At 46.3% G+C, this 14,042-nt stretch overlaps 1 protein-coding gene across 1 annotated transcript in view; it reads left to right on the top strand.

Annotated features, from left to right (window-relative positions):
- Nucleotides 1–5,455, top strand: part of DNAAF2 (dynein axonemal assembly factor 2) — a 163,246-nt gene extending 157,791 nt beyond the window's left edge. The window contains exon 3 of the mRNA XM_078659703.1: nucleotides 3,703–5,455. Within this exon, the coding sequence (XP_078515829.1) occupies nucleotides 3,703–4,260 (558 nt within the window). The 3' untranslated portion in view covers nucleotides 4,261–5,455. The remainder of the gene's footprint in view (nucleotides 1–3,702) is intronic.
- The last annotated feature ends 8,587 nt before the right edge of the window (nucleotides 5,456–14,042 follow it).

The following is a 14,042-nucleotide window of genomic DNA, read 5'->3' as shown; positions in this document are numbered from 1 at the left end:
ATAGTGTGCCATAGGTACCCAGGGCATAGGTACATCCAAGGCCTACCAGGGGCTACAGCATGTATTATGCCACCCCTGGCTGGCCATCCAAACTGACACCACAGGCTGATCACTCAGCTTGGGTAAGGTGGTGTAATCACCCCTTACTTAGATATAGTATATCTATATCTACCTTATATATAGACACCTAGTAACCTATAAGTCACTCCTATGGCAGACCTTAACAATCCTGGAGGCAGAGTGCTTGGTTTTATGTGAGAGGGTGCTCTAGCATGAGGTGATCCCTTCTGCAGCTTTCGGAACCATGTCCTTATAGCTGTTCTATGATATAGCCATACCATATACTCTTAAGTGCATTATAATCCTCGCGGTTAATGCTAACTTTGGTTTGGCTTTATCAAAACATGTCGTGTAAGGTGTCAAAGACTTTGGAATACTACCCCCCCCCCTCCTCCGCCAATTCTGGTGGCAGCATTCCACCCTTCTAGAGGGAGAAAATCTGTTGGTTACTGCTTTACCCGGTTAAAGTTAAACAGAGCCTCAGCATCACAAAATGGATGCTGCTGCCACAGACCTGAGTCTGACTTCCGGCTTCTGGACGAAACTCTGGCAGGGGAGGCCTGGACAATAGGTTTCCTGCCTTGGGAGGTGCTACCACCTCCCAGACAGGCGTTTAGTGTATTGGGGCAGGGAGGGCTGCAAAACGAGACCCTGCTTGGGGCACACAAGGTGCTCCATGCATAGCCCAGTTCAAACCAGTTGCTGGGGCACTCCAGCCCCGCTCTGGTGCAAAACTGGACAAAGAGAAAGGGGTGTAACCACTCCCTTCTCAGGGTCCACCCATAGGAGGGACCTAGCAGGTAATCCAGCCCCTTAGATTAGTATAAAGATAGGAGCTGTGTCTAGAGACATTAGATTATCCTGGCACGAAACTCTGAAACTAAACTCTTGGACCTTTGACTTTCTATATCGACTAGAAGACGGAAGACATCTCCCTTGTGGTCAAGGAGTGACCACCCTGTTCAAACAGGCACCACCAGTAACTTGCCGGTTTGCTTTGTCGACGCTCCCGATGGAACACGAAGACTCAGCTACTCAGGACTGGACTTCCAGAGTTCTTGGACTCCGACCCACATCCACAGGAAAGCTGAGACCCGTGGCGGACACGAGAGACGTGGGACCAGACTCCCTGGACATCCTGCAAATTGCTAACTGCATCGACTCCTGAGGTAACTCGCAGTTGTGCATTGGGGTACGAGAAGCCCCAGACCCGAGCACCATTTGCACCGAAGCTCAGCCCCCCTCACTCCATGAGTGCCGCGTGGGGCCCGCTCCTGCATTTCAGCTCGATGCGTCTTCCCAGTTGCTAGCCCGTTGGCTAGTGAGCCCCCTGAAGGCGAACCTTTGAAATCTTCTTGCTTTCCTGGTTGCTCCAGGCTTGCTCCAGCTTCCCTGCAAAGGAGAAGCTCCTCAGACCTTGCTGGTCTGACCTGAAGCCAATCTTCTCTTCCTGCAAGGGTTGCGGTTGCCAAGGCTTGTTGGGTCCAATCCGGATACCGACACCTTAGTCAACTAGATCCTTCTTGGGACAGCTCGAATCCAGCTCCTGGTCGTCGACGACACCTCCTGGTCCTCGTGGCTGCAGAGACAAGCTTCACCTCTTCACCTGTTTGCATCGCAACATCACCTGGTTCCATCCTGGTCACTGGCTAGTGACCCAGACTCTGTCCCCTCTGCTTTCAGGTTCTTCAGTTCTTCGATCCACCCTTGGATCCACCCGGACACTCTTCCTTCGGCCGCCTGCAGCACTTCTTTTGCAGGTCTCCATTGAAGGCACCGACGAAACCCGACACGAAAAGACACCTATGCACCTGGCTTCCCTGGGTGAGGTAACTCGAGTACTCCGGTGCTCCCGTGGATATTGATTCTTCAAGTGTCCTAGTTAAAAGGGGTTTCACCGTAGTCCACCTGGAAGTGTCCTTAATCAGTAACTTTGTGACTTCTTTGTTCTCCATTGTAAGTCAATGGTAACTCGCGACGGTGTTTCCACACTGCACGCGTCTCCCGTGGGTCTCCTACTTCCTAACCTTTGGTTCTGTAGTGTAGCCCCAGCGATTCCCCAGGCCCTAGGCCTATTCACTATTCCTGAAGTGGCTCTCATACCACTTACTTAGTATATGGTTTGTGAGGCCCCTAGGGCAGAATTGTATTTGTGTAACTTATAGTATGCTTAATGAGTAACTTGTAACGTATCTCGAACTCTGACCTCATTAAGAGTGCAGAGGGGTTGTGTTAGTAATAAATACATATATATTTGATATATCCCTTGTGGTGTCCTTTCATTTGGTATTCAAGGGATTATATATGGTAAAACAGCTGGCTTCACATGCTCTCTGAAGTTTTAGCCTAAGACTGCTGGTCCATGCTACCACTAGGATAGCTTGTCTATAAGGTTGACTTTACAACTACCATCAATAAGGGTCGTTTAGACTGGTGCAAGGTGCCCACAAGAATAGTGGACATCATATGCCAGGCTAACTTCTCACAGTGCGTTCCTGCAGTTTAATGTGTTTGGAAAGTTCACACACAACAAAATACATTTTAATTTTACAGTGCTGTCTGCACGCTTTAGGTATGCGAACGGAAAAGAAGCACACAAGGAAGGGAAAACAAGGATTTGAAGGGAGGCAGACGCACACGAGGGAGAGAACAACACTTGGAAGAAAGGAGAAACACACTGCTGAGAGCAACAATGAGCTTAGGAAAAGGGTAGTATATAAACGAGAGAGAACAAAAGAGAGAAGCACATGAGGGAGACAGCTGGAAAATGCATTCACTTTCATGCAATTCTTAATCAAAAACAAAAAAGTATTTCCTTAAAAGTGAGTAATGGAAGGAAACAAGTAAATGGCTATTCTCCAGGGGAGGGACAAACACATAATGGACAAGGCAACCCACTGAATAAGAAGCAAACAAATAAGTGACAATAAAGCCGACCAATGGGGAGGTACAAACACCTTATAGACAAGGCAACCCATTGAATAAGAAGCAAACAAATGAGTGACCATAAAACCGACCAATGGTAAGCGATGGGTGAGGGTCAAGTAAGTTAGCTGACAAGTTTTTTTTTTAACCAGACAGCTAGTGTTGTCTGGTAGGCTAAACCTTAAAAAACGCAACATGTAGTTTCATGGTGTGGCAGCCCTTTTGCAAGGGTTAATCAGTCCCTTTCTAAATGCTGATTGCTGTAGCCGGGTGTTAAACTGGTACTAACGAGGTGAAAGTTTTGCTGAACGATAGTAATATGTGTTAAAGTGACCAAGTAGTCCAATAATATTGCAGCCGAACGTGCCACATGATTTTTGTTTTTGCCAGATAATTTAGGCAACTTTGCTGCATTATTTGGCAATGCCATTGACCCTATGCTTAACCAAGCAAACCGGTTTGTTTTGTCATTATTTATTTTACTCTGCACGCGTTTTAGCACTACGTCCTAAAAATGTCATGCCAGTATGTGTTCTCACTACTCCTTTTTTTAAAGATTTTCTCCTACCCTAATGCACTTGTACGTATAATTTTAACAATATCTAGGTGATTGCCTCACATCTTTAACATGTTTTTCAAATCTAGTGTACAGACAGTTTGCTTTGTCGCCATGTTCTTCCCCGACATTGATCCAAGCACTGTTGTCCTCTTTTACAGGAGCCTGTAACCAAACACTCTGACCTGCCGAGCGGAGAGGAACAAAGCATTAACAATGCAGAGCACAGTACAACTGAGAGCGAAGTCATTGTTCATCTCGAAAACAACATAGCAACCCGCCCCGCTGAAAAGCAACAGACAGGAGAAAACGGCGAGCCTGGCGTATCTATAACAAACGATGACACGGTGGAAAAACCAGGTCATGGTGCACACTGTTGTTCGAAACTTGAGCCAGTTGAGTCTAGTTTACCGCCTCCCGGGGGAGGCCGGACAAAGGACCCGGAATTACAAGCTGATGCCATCACTACTAGTAAATGTGCAACATCGTGTCACGGAGCGAAACAAAGGAGCCCGCGTCTCCGAGAGCAGGTAGAAACAGAAGAACTGGACGAGGACGACACCCCGGACGCTGGCGGCCGCGCAGTGGGGGCCAACAGTGCGATGACCCCGGCTGTGCACGAAATTAACCCGGAAGACGGGAGTGTGCACGTTATAACTGATCACACAACGCGTTGCGCCTTTACATTTCAAAATACATTGATATATGACTTGGATTAACTCTCTACTGCCTGGTTGGCATTTCGAGTGCCCAGAAACCTAAATGTGCCAACATACTCTTTTTCGTTTGGTACACACGGCAAAGGGTTCCATGTTTGTTTTAATGACAACTTGTATTATGTTGCTTTTGTGGAGCAGTACAAAGGGGGAATAGAGTGTACCATCCATTTTTTTACCTGTGCCTTTCAATTGAATATTTACCTGACCTGAAGTGGATTGTATTTATATAAAACATGTGTTACTTGCCTGGCCTTCAATAGGGTAGTACCTGCTACCGGTGGCTCTGACCTTGCTACCCATGTGCACGGAAGCAGCAGCTGTAACAGGAAGTAAACAGTCTTAGGCCCTCGTTCTGTGTGAGACGGGACTAGTGATGCAGCATTCCCATGCCAGTAACTCAGGATGCTCGAATACCGCAGTATTCTACGTGGCACCCTAAGGGTACCCTGAGAAATGGAGAATAACTGCAGCAATCCATCTTCTGCACCCTTGGGAATTCTCCCTTTTTGCCAGTTTTCCACACGGAAGTGTACACCAGTACCTCTGTTACAAGCCGAATCTGCAATTACCTGCATTGCGAAATTGACTCTTAAACTCTTAAAGGGCTAATATTTTTTTCTAAATTACGTGCCTTGACACATAAGCTAGGGGTGGGACCATGTGACGTCAAAAGGTGCGTGATGTCTCTTCCGCTGCACCTGACATTTAGTGGAGCCCTGCAGCCCGTCCAAAGATTTGCAGATTAGGTTTGGGTGACTAAAACGGGGAGTGCTCCACTATTCTGCTCCAAGTCAAAAGAGTGTGGCGACCTAGATGTAAACCAATAACTGCTTACTGGAACAGTGCCTTAAGACACAGAACAAAGCTGATCTCATTCATATTCACAGTGATTTTAACCTTGTAAGTTTTTCTGTTTTGCCTCTCCTGTACAAAAACCTGTTGGACTAGAAAGTGCAGATGTTTATCAGGACGCAGTAGAAGCTAATATGCAAACATAAAATGCTAATGCAGGCAGACGACATGGTAGACGTTTAGCTCCAGGCTCTGTTTAGCTCCGCATTTACTTTGTGCTGTACACAGCCCTAACGAAAGCCCACGCAAAATATTGTTCTGCTGAGCATTGATGACAAATTCTTGTGAAAGTATTATAAAAAAAAAAAAATCTAACCATGTTTTTTCTTGCTGGCTAACCTCATTTGCAGTCTTGTATTTCGATTTGATTTGTGACATGACAAGAGGCCTGCCTGTTGTATAATTTGAAGTTCGAATTTTAGCTGCTTACCAACAGATTTTCTTCAAAACCTATCCATAAAACAACTTGTGATAATGTGGTGAAGAGTCTGAGGTTACTTGTGAGGCTGCTGTACAGTCACTGGATGGTCGAGGAAAAAATCGTACTTTTCCCACAAGGGTGCAGGTTTCCAAAATTCTTTCTTTGACACCAGGTCTCCATATGGTAATCGGAACGTGTTGCTTCTGTACTGGTTCATTGGAAAGAATCCTGATATGCCAATTGTTCCGGAAGTTTCCAGACTTCTTGTTAAATCCTTTCACCAGGATCCCAGGTTAACACAATCTAATATTCGCAGAGTTTACAGAGCGATTCCCTTATCCTATTACAATAATCCAGTAAGCATGGATTGATCAAGATTTAAGTTTACATATGAATCAGTTTCCAATCTTGGTCCATGTTATGTCAGACTTTCAGGATATCCAAATAAATAAATTAATGTACAATAACTAAATGGAACCCATTTATGTAGTTCTTGATTATTTTTAAAATCTGTTATTAATCAGGCTGTCCTGAAACTGCCTTGGGAATCTTTGATCTAGATAAAATCTTCATCTAACAGAAATGTGTGCTTTTGCCATCACCCTCAGGTGTTCGACTCTCTGGATCCTTTACAACCTCTTATGTTGTAAATGGCATCATCACCTCCCTTGCCTACAGCCTGTGCATGCTGTTTGCACTTTATAAGTGCTGTTATGCAAATCTGCCCCTCCGCTCGCCACCACTCCCTTTCCCCATGAACTGGGATTTTGGCTTGTATTTCATAGTGCAAATTATATCCTGAACTCTCAAATGACCCCAGTATGTCATCGGGAAACCGTATTTTCTCACTCTTTTCAAGCTTCACAGGCTTGTTTCCACCTGCAAAGGCAAGTGATAAAGCTAAGAATTTAGGAATCATTATTGATAATGACCTAAATTTTGGGCCCCAAATTTCTTGCCTTTCGGGGAAATGTTTCGGCATCCTTCGGATGCTTAGAAAATTTCTCCCCTTGATCTCTATCAATCACAGAAGGGTCACTGTTCAAGCACTTGTTGGGTCTAGATTAGACTACGCAAACGCCCTGTATCTAGGACTTCCTAAATACCTTGTGAGGCGACTTCAAGTAGTCCAAAATTCAGCTGCCCGCGCCATCTATGGGCTTCCTAGACGCGCAAGTGCCTCTGATCTGCTTAAAGAGTTGCACTGGCTTCCTATAGCCAAGAGAGTCCTGTTTAAAAGCTTGACGTTGACCTTTAAAGCCCTCCATGATATTGGCCCCAGTTATATCAGGAAACGTCTTGTCCTTTACAAACCCAATAGAGCTCTACGGTCCGCCTCCTTGTCTCAAATGGTAGTTCCGACCATTAAACGCGTCAGACAGGGCGGCCGCTCCTTTCATCATTTGGCTCCTCGTGCTTGGAACGAGCTTCCTCTCTCTCTTAGACAGACCCACAGCCTTCTGTCTTTTAGAAAGGCCTTAAAAACCTGTCTTTTCACCAGATAAGCTTGCCGCCTTTCCTTGCTGTTGAGTTGTGTTGCTGCCCTTGAAGGCTTTCTTCGCCAAAGCGCCGGGACACTCCCTGTGGAGTAGCTGTTGCGCTTTAGAAGAACGTGTTAACATAACATAACATAACATTACCCCAAACATGAACATTGAGTCTTCCTAAATTAGAGCTCTGTTTCCAAGGCTGTTATTCAACTACCCTGCCCTCAAATTTTCCTTGTCACAGCTGGTTGCTGAATGAAACTGCACCTTTGCAGCCTCATAAGTCTGAGGTTTGAACAATTGAAAGTGTAATAGATCCTTCCAAGGCTTCAAATGCCCATTTAGATTCGATTTTTAGATTTTATAGATTTATAGAGCGTATGGCTGCCCAAGGGCTTCTCAGCTCTGCGAGATTCCCACTCCACGACGTCTAGGGATTGATTAGTCATACTGCTTGAACAGCCAAGTTTTGATCGCCTTCCGGAATGCTGCTTCCGTTGTCAGTACCCGAGATTCACGTGGTAGTGAGTTACAAAGCTTCGGTGCCAGGAGGGAGAATGATCAACCTCCCCATCTGGCTCTTCTGATTCTTATAGTTTTCATTATTCGCTCGGAGCCGGATCTCCGGTTTCTATTTGGGACGTAAAGGGTCAATAGGTTTCTAATTTTACTTGGTCCCTTTTTGTGTTGAGCTCTGTGGGACATGACGCGTGGCTTGAATTTGATTCTGGCCTCCATCGGGAGCCAGTGTAGTGCTTTTAGATGCTCCTTAGCTGACTCCTGGGTTGGGGCTTGGCACAGTAGCCTTGGTGCGCCATTCTGGACCACCTGGAGTCTGTTTGTCATGTGTTTTGGCGCCCCTAGGAAAAGTGAATTTCCATAGTCCAGGCGTGATGTGACCAGAGAGTGGACCACTGACTTTCTGAGCTCTAAGGGAATACGCTCCAATATTTTGTGGAGCATTCTAAGTAGTTCAACACATGTACCTGTCAGTTGCTTGTCTTGGGATGCCATTGTTAGGTCCTTATCGAGCCAGAAACCCAAATGTTTGATTGTTTCCTTTGGCGTGGGTGGATTGCCCAAGCATTTGGGCCTGCTGATTGACGGCCTGGGTACTGCCTTGCTGCTGAGCACCATAAGTTCAGTTTTATCCCCATTATAATTATAAGCAGCTGTTTGTCATCCTACCCATCACTTATTCCATACAGGGAGTTAAACTTCCGGGGTCCCCGTTGGTTCTGAGATCTAAGAAGATCACCAACTGTGACTCATCAGCATAGGCGGTCATAAAGACATCAAACTCTTGGACTATCTGGGCCAATGGCTTCATGTAGACATTAAATAATGTGGGTCTCAGTGAGGCGCCCTGAGGCACCCCACAAGACAAAGGCATCGTCTGGGAAAGGAGATCACCTTCCATGACTTGGAGGGTTTTTCGTTCCAGGAATGAAGCCAGCCACTTGAGGATGTTGCCTTGGACACCGATGTCCATTAGTCTATTTTGTTAGATGTGGTGGTCCCCGTGTCAAATGCTGCGCTCAAATCCGACAGTATTAGCGCTGCAGCCCTACCCTGGTCCAGAGACAATTTGATTTCCTCAAACTCTGTCAATAATGCTGATTCCGTTCTGTGCTGAGCGCGGAATCCCATCTGTGTGGAGTGAAGGCATTGGTTTGTTTCCAGAAACTGTTAGTGCTCTGTTAAAGTGTTTTTCCACCAGTTTCCCCACGTATGGCAGCATTGAAATAGGGCGGTAATTCCCTAGTTGTGCTGGGTCTAGGTTTGGCTTTTTTAGCTGTGGACAGATCGTCCATGCCCCTGGTACTATGCCCTTTCCTACCACACAAGCTCCAGACTATGCTTTGCCTGCTTTTACTCTGTATTGTCCTGGATCTCGGAGATTAGGGAATCTACTGATTAACACAGCGAATAGTGTATTTGCTTCCTCACTGCCAAAGTGATTGCTGCATTTATTAAATAACCTGAGAAGAAGAGTAGAATTTCTTCTCTTCATTGTAAGAAAGGTCCGCCTAAGTCTACCTTGCCTATGAATGCTACGATTCTGTAGTTAAATATGGAAGTTTGAGAAAAGAGCCAACCATATTGCATCATCCATGCATACAAAGGTTTCACCCTTAAATTCAGGTCTACGGAGGAGTAACAGTATCTGTCTTGCGCTGCGTTCGGGTGTCAGGAACTGCTAGAATCTTCTATGGGAGTAAGTTGGCAAAATGTTTTACCAAAGCAGTGCCTGTCATACCAATGAACCAATTTCACCAAGTTGTTTTCTAAACATCAAAATCAAATTGTGATTTTGGTGGAAAGAAAAAAACTTGGTGAAATTGGCTCTGACAAACTCTTTCTGTCAAACCTGTTTCTGCGAAACTTTCAAGGTGGATAGGATTCCTTATGTTGACTAAATCAACTTGGGTAATGCTTTATCTCCAGATTAGTTCTGCAGAGTTGTACTTTTTCTCTAGGATGATGTAGAATCATTTCCCCTTGCCCGCTGTTACTTGCATCTGGTCCCTTCACCTGCATCCTCATTTACTTTTTTATTTTCTGTGTCTGTTTGAGGGACACTGCTACTACTTTTTCTCCTGTCCATCTTATAGTTAAATTCCTCTCCAGAACAGAACATGATTGTACCTTCGCAGCTTTTCATTGCCTAGCATTGCAAGTCTATGACTCCCATTTAGCAGTTTTTGGATCTTCAAAGACCTTTGATTGGACTGTCACTGTTTCCACCATTTTCTACCTTAAATTCTTAGCGGTGTCTAATTTTCTCATCAGCCTTTGCTTGCATAACATCCCATTGGTGTGCACTCTTGTTAATGCCTCTCCTGCACTGTGAACTGCACATGTTGGCTGTAGGGGATCCATATTAACCTATTTAGCCTTAGTGCTGCCACTCTCCTACTCCAGCAAACGTTATCCGGAGTTTGACCTTTCAGGTTCTGAAATAATGAGCATCCATTGTTGGGTGAATGGATGGCAAAAGTAGCAAAAAAGACAAGTCAACCTTGATCCATGTGTCACTCATACTCTGACTGCCAAACAACCTTTTAGTCCTCACCCCTGCCAACAATTAATTGGATGAATCTTTAGTTAAGATTCTTGTTTACCGAATTGTATTTTTAGCTCTCACCTGTTTGAGGACATGTTATTTTTACAGGACTTACCATTGTTTGGCTTCATTGTCACTCTCATTAGCTTTCGCTTTACTCATTAGCGGTGTGGGATTCCCTTTCTCTTTTTGTATTTGTTCTTCCCTAGAGCAAGAACACATGACTGATCTTACACTGCTCACCTTTTCAAGTCCTAATTTTTTCGTTTTGCTTAAGCACGCTACAAAAGTGCATGTGTTTTCCTATTGCCTCCCTTGTGTGCTTCTCTCCCCCCCACTGTGCTCCATATTCTTTCTCGTCAATGTGCACCTGCTTCTCTATGCCAGTGTTGCTTTCTTGTCTGTGTACTTTCTTCCCAGCAGTTCCACATTGCTGTCTTTCACCTCTTTAGGCTTCCCTCCACCCGCAGCTCATGTTGCTTCCCCCCACCTGTGTACCATGTTACTCCTGCCCCATTTACACCCCCTATGTGGCTGCTGTGCCACAATGTTCCTTCCCCTAAGCTGCTTTAAAAACTCTTCCCTACTCTTGCCCCTGTGTTCTCCCCACAACCTCCGGTGTTGTTTCCACCACCACTGTACCCAATGTTATCCAGTATTATGGGTGTTTTTCATAGATTCACATGCCTAAATCATTCCCTGTCGTCGAGACGGGAGTCTCCGGTACATAGAAAAGTAATGTCCTATAGACATACATAGAGAATAGTAGGCCTAAAGGCCTCACCTTAGTAACATATCCATGTCCTTTTGTAAAAAGGACCAAACTCTAAACAAGAGCCACTCAGCTATCACCTCCTTCTAGAACCTTCCTGGCAGGAGCCTCAGTCCCTCAGATTTTCTACCGCACGTTGTGCTAAGGGAGTCTCCTCTGAGCTCTGCTCAGATTCTGTGTTTTTTCACTTCATTAAATAACTTGGTGGTTAAGGATTCGTTCTACTATGGATTATCTTCAAATACATTCTTTAAAGAAGGTCTGGTAAGGAGCGCTAAGACCAGAAAGGACGTTTTTTATTTTCTCCAGTGACAGTGGTGAGGCGTTGACCTCAACATCTAGGAGATCTCAAAAGAGAAGAAAATCTCCTCAAACTCAATCCTCAGGGGAACGTCCTGAGAAGGCCCTCAAAAAGACCACTCATGGGTTTTCTGGGCGCAGTTCTTAAAAATCTCCTCACTCTGTGGAAAAGGAGAGTAAAGGACTTGCTTTTGGAGAAAAATCATGTAAAAAAGACGACTTCTGAGCTGTCAAAATCACCTCCTCTGGTCATAGGACCCTTCAGGAAGGCGTCTTCTATATTTCCTGAGGTAAAGGCTAGGAAGCCAACATCGTCAACAGGATTGTCAACGAAGAAACCATCGTCATTGCCTATTACAGCCTCTTCGTCTACGATGGCCTTGTCTACGATGGCATAGTCTACGATGGCCTCATCTACGATGGCCTCGTCTACGACAGCTCGCCTACGATGGCTCGTCTACGACGGCTCGTCGACGATGGCTCGTCTACGACGGCTCGTCTACGACGGCTCGTCGACGACGGCTCGTCTACGACGGCTCGTCTACGATGGCTCGTCTACGATGGCTCGTCTACGATGGCTCGTCTACGACGACTTCGTCTATGACTGCTCGTCTACGAAGGCCTGTTTACGGCGTCGACGACGGCCTCATCTACCTTGGCCTAGTCTACGATGGCCTAGACTACGATGGCCTAGTCTACGATGGCCTAGTCTACGATGGCCTAGTCTACGATGGCCTCGTCTACGATGGCCTCGTCTACGATGGACTCGTCTACGATGGCTCATCTACGATGGCTCATCTACAACGGCTCGTCTACTACGGCCTGTTTACGGCGTCGATGAAGGCCTCTTCTACGATGGCCTCTTCTACGATGGCCTCGTCTACGATGGCCTCGTCTACAATGGCTTGTCTACAATGGCTCGTCTACGAACGGCCTCGTCTATGACTGCTCGTCTACGACGGCCTGTCTATGGCGTCGACGATGGCCTCGTCTACGATGGCCTCATCTACGAGGGCTCGTCTTCGATGGCTCGTCTTCAATGGCTCGTCTACGACGGCATCGTCATCAACGGCCTCGTCTATGACTGCTCGTCTACGACGGCCTGTCTACGGCGTCGACGATGGCCTAGTCTACAATGGCCTAGTCTTCCATGGCCTCGTCTTCCATGGCCTCGTCTACCATGGCCTCGTCTACCATGGCCTTGTCTACCATGGCCTTGTCTACCATGGCCTTGTCTACCATGGCCTCGTCTACGATGGCCTCATCTACGATTGCTCCTCTACGACGGCGTCGTTGTCGACGGCCTTGTCTGCGACGGATCGTCTACGACGGCATAGTCTATGACGCCGATCTCGTCGACGGGCACGCCGATGAGGGAAATTCCGACAATTCTGGAATCTCTTATAATGTGGTAGAGAGGGCTGCTCAACGTTTTAAGATCTCAATGGTCTCTCAAGAACAGGTCTGCTTCTTGTATGACTTCACAGAACCTCTCAAGAAGGCAGTAAGGTCAATACCAATTATCGATAACCTTTAGTCAGAAGGGGTAAAGGTCATGCAGAACCCCACCTCTGTATCACCAGTGATCCCTCAGTTGGATAAGAAGTATAGGGCGCCAGATACAGCACCGGCGTGTTCAGCAGGACATCCTAAGCCGGACTCCGTGGTGACACAGGCGGCCCAGAAGACCTCCAGGAATCCTTCGGCCCCTTTGTCGCTTCCTCCTGATAAGGAGGAAAGAAGAGTGGACAACATTGGGAACAGGTTTTCCTCAATGTCGGCAATGACGGTAAAGGCCGCGAACGCCCTAGCGCTCTTGGGACGCTATAATAGGCAATTGTGGGCACACATAGCCCCATGCCTGTCGGAATTGCCAGATTCATCTGAAGAGGAAGTAAAATGGATTCTGCTAGATGGTGAAGCATCGGCGTCAGAAACTATAGACTGCGCGATGGATATCGCTATGACAGGGTTCCACCAGTTGGCTGCAGCATCAGTCTTGCGGCTCCAAGGATGGCTAAAGGCAACCTCTTTCCGTCCTGAGGTGCAAACAAAGATTTTGGACATGCCATATGATAGCCAGTTACTATTTGGCACAAAAAATTGACGAAGCAGACACTGCGAAAGCTTTGGGCACTCTTCAGTATAAGAACCAGTCCTTTAGTAGAAATAGAGTAAGAGGACAGTCTTCCTACAGAGGAAATTATCAATACAAGTCTTCCTGCTCTTCAGGCCAGAATAGACCACAATACCAACAGCGCCAACAACGGCAAAACAAGCAAGCCTCTTTTGGGAGGTCGTCCTTACAAGGTAAAGGACAGCGGAAATAACAAAAATCTACGGCTGCTTCTATGAGAAATCTCGATTATGCTGCAGAAAGGAGCTATAGAGAGAGTACCTCCATCTCAGAAGGAAAAAGGGTTTTATTCCCGCTTCTTTTGATCCAGAAAAAAAAAAAAAAAAAGACAAGAAGTGGAGACCAATATTGGATCTCAGGACCCTCAACAAACTCCTAAGAAGCAGTCGTTTCGCATAGTAACGATCCAGGAGGTCTTGCAACTACTGTAAGAGCAGGATTTTAGGGCGTCCCTAGACATACAGGACGCTTACTTCCATATCCCAATTCACGGGAATCACAAAAAGGTACTTGCAATTTGCAGTAGCGGGCAGACACTTGCAGTTTCGCGTTCTGCCCTTCGGGCTCAAGTCTGCACCGCGCATATTCACGAAATGTCGCACCCCGGTGGCGGTATATCTCAGACAGTGCCATCACCAAGTCTTTCCGTATCTGAATGACTGGCTGGTCAAGGCTCCATCCTTAGAAGACGCGTCCAGGTCTTCCAACGCCTGTTTAAAGCTTTTCGATTGCTAGGGTCTCACCCT

The sequence above is a fragment of the Lissotriton helveticus genome, chromosome 9 (assembly GCF_964261635.1).
Source record: "Lissotriton helveticus chromosome 9, aLisHel1.1, whole genome shotgun sequence".
Lineage (NCBI taxonomy): Eukaryota > Metazoa > Chordata > Amphibia > Caudata > Salamandridae > Lissotriton > Lissotriton helveticus.
The sequence above is the reverse complement of the archived record's forward strand: the minus strand, read 5'-3'. Positions and strand labels throughout refer to the sequence as shown.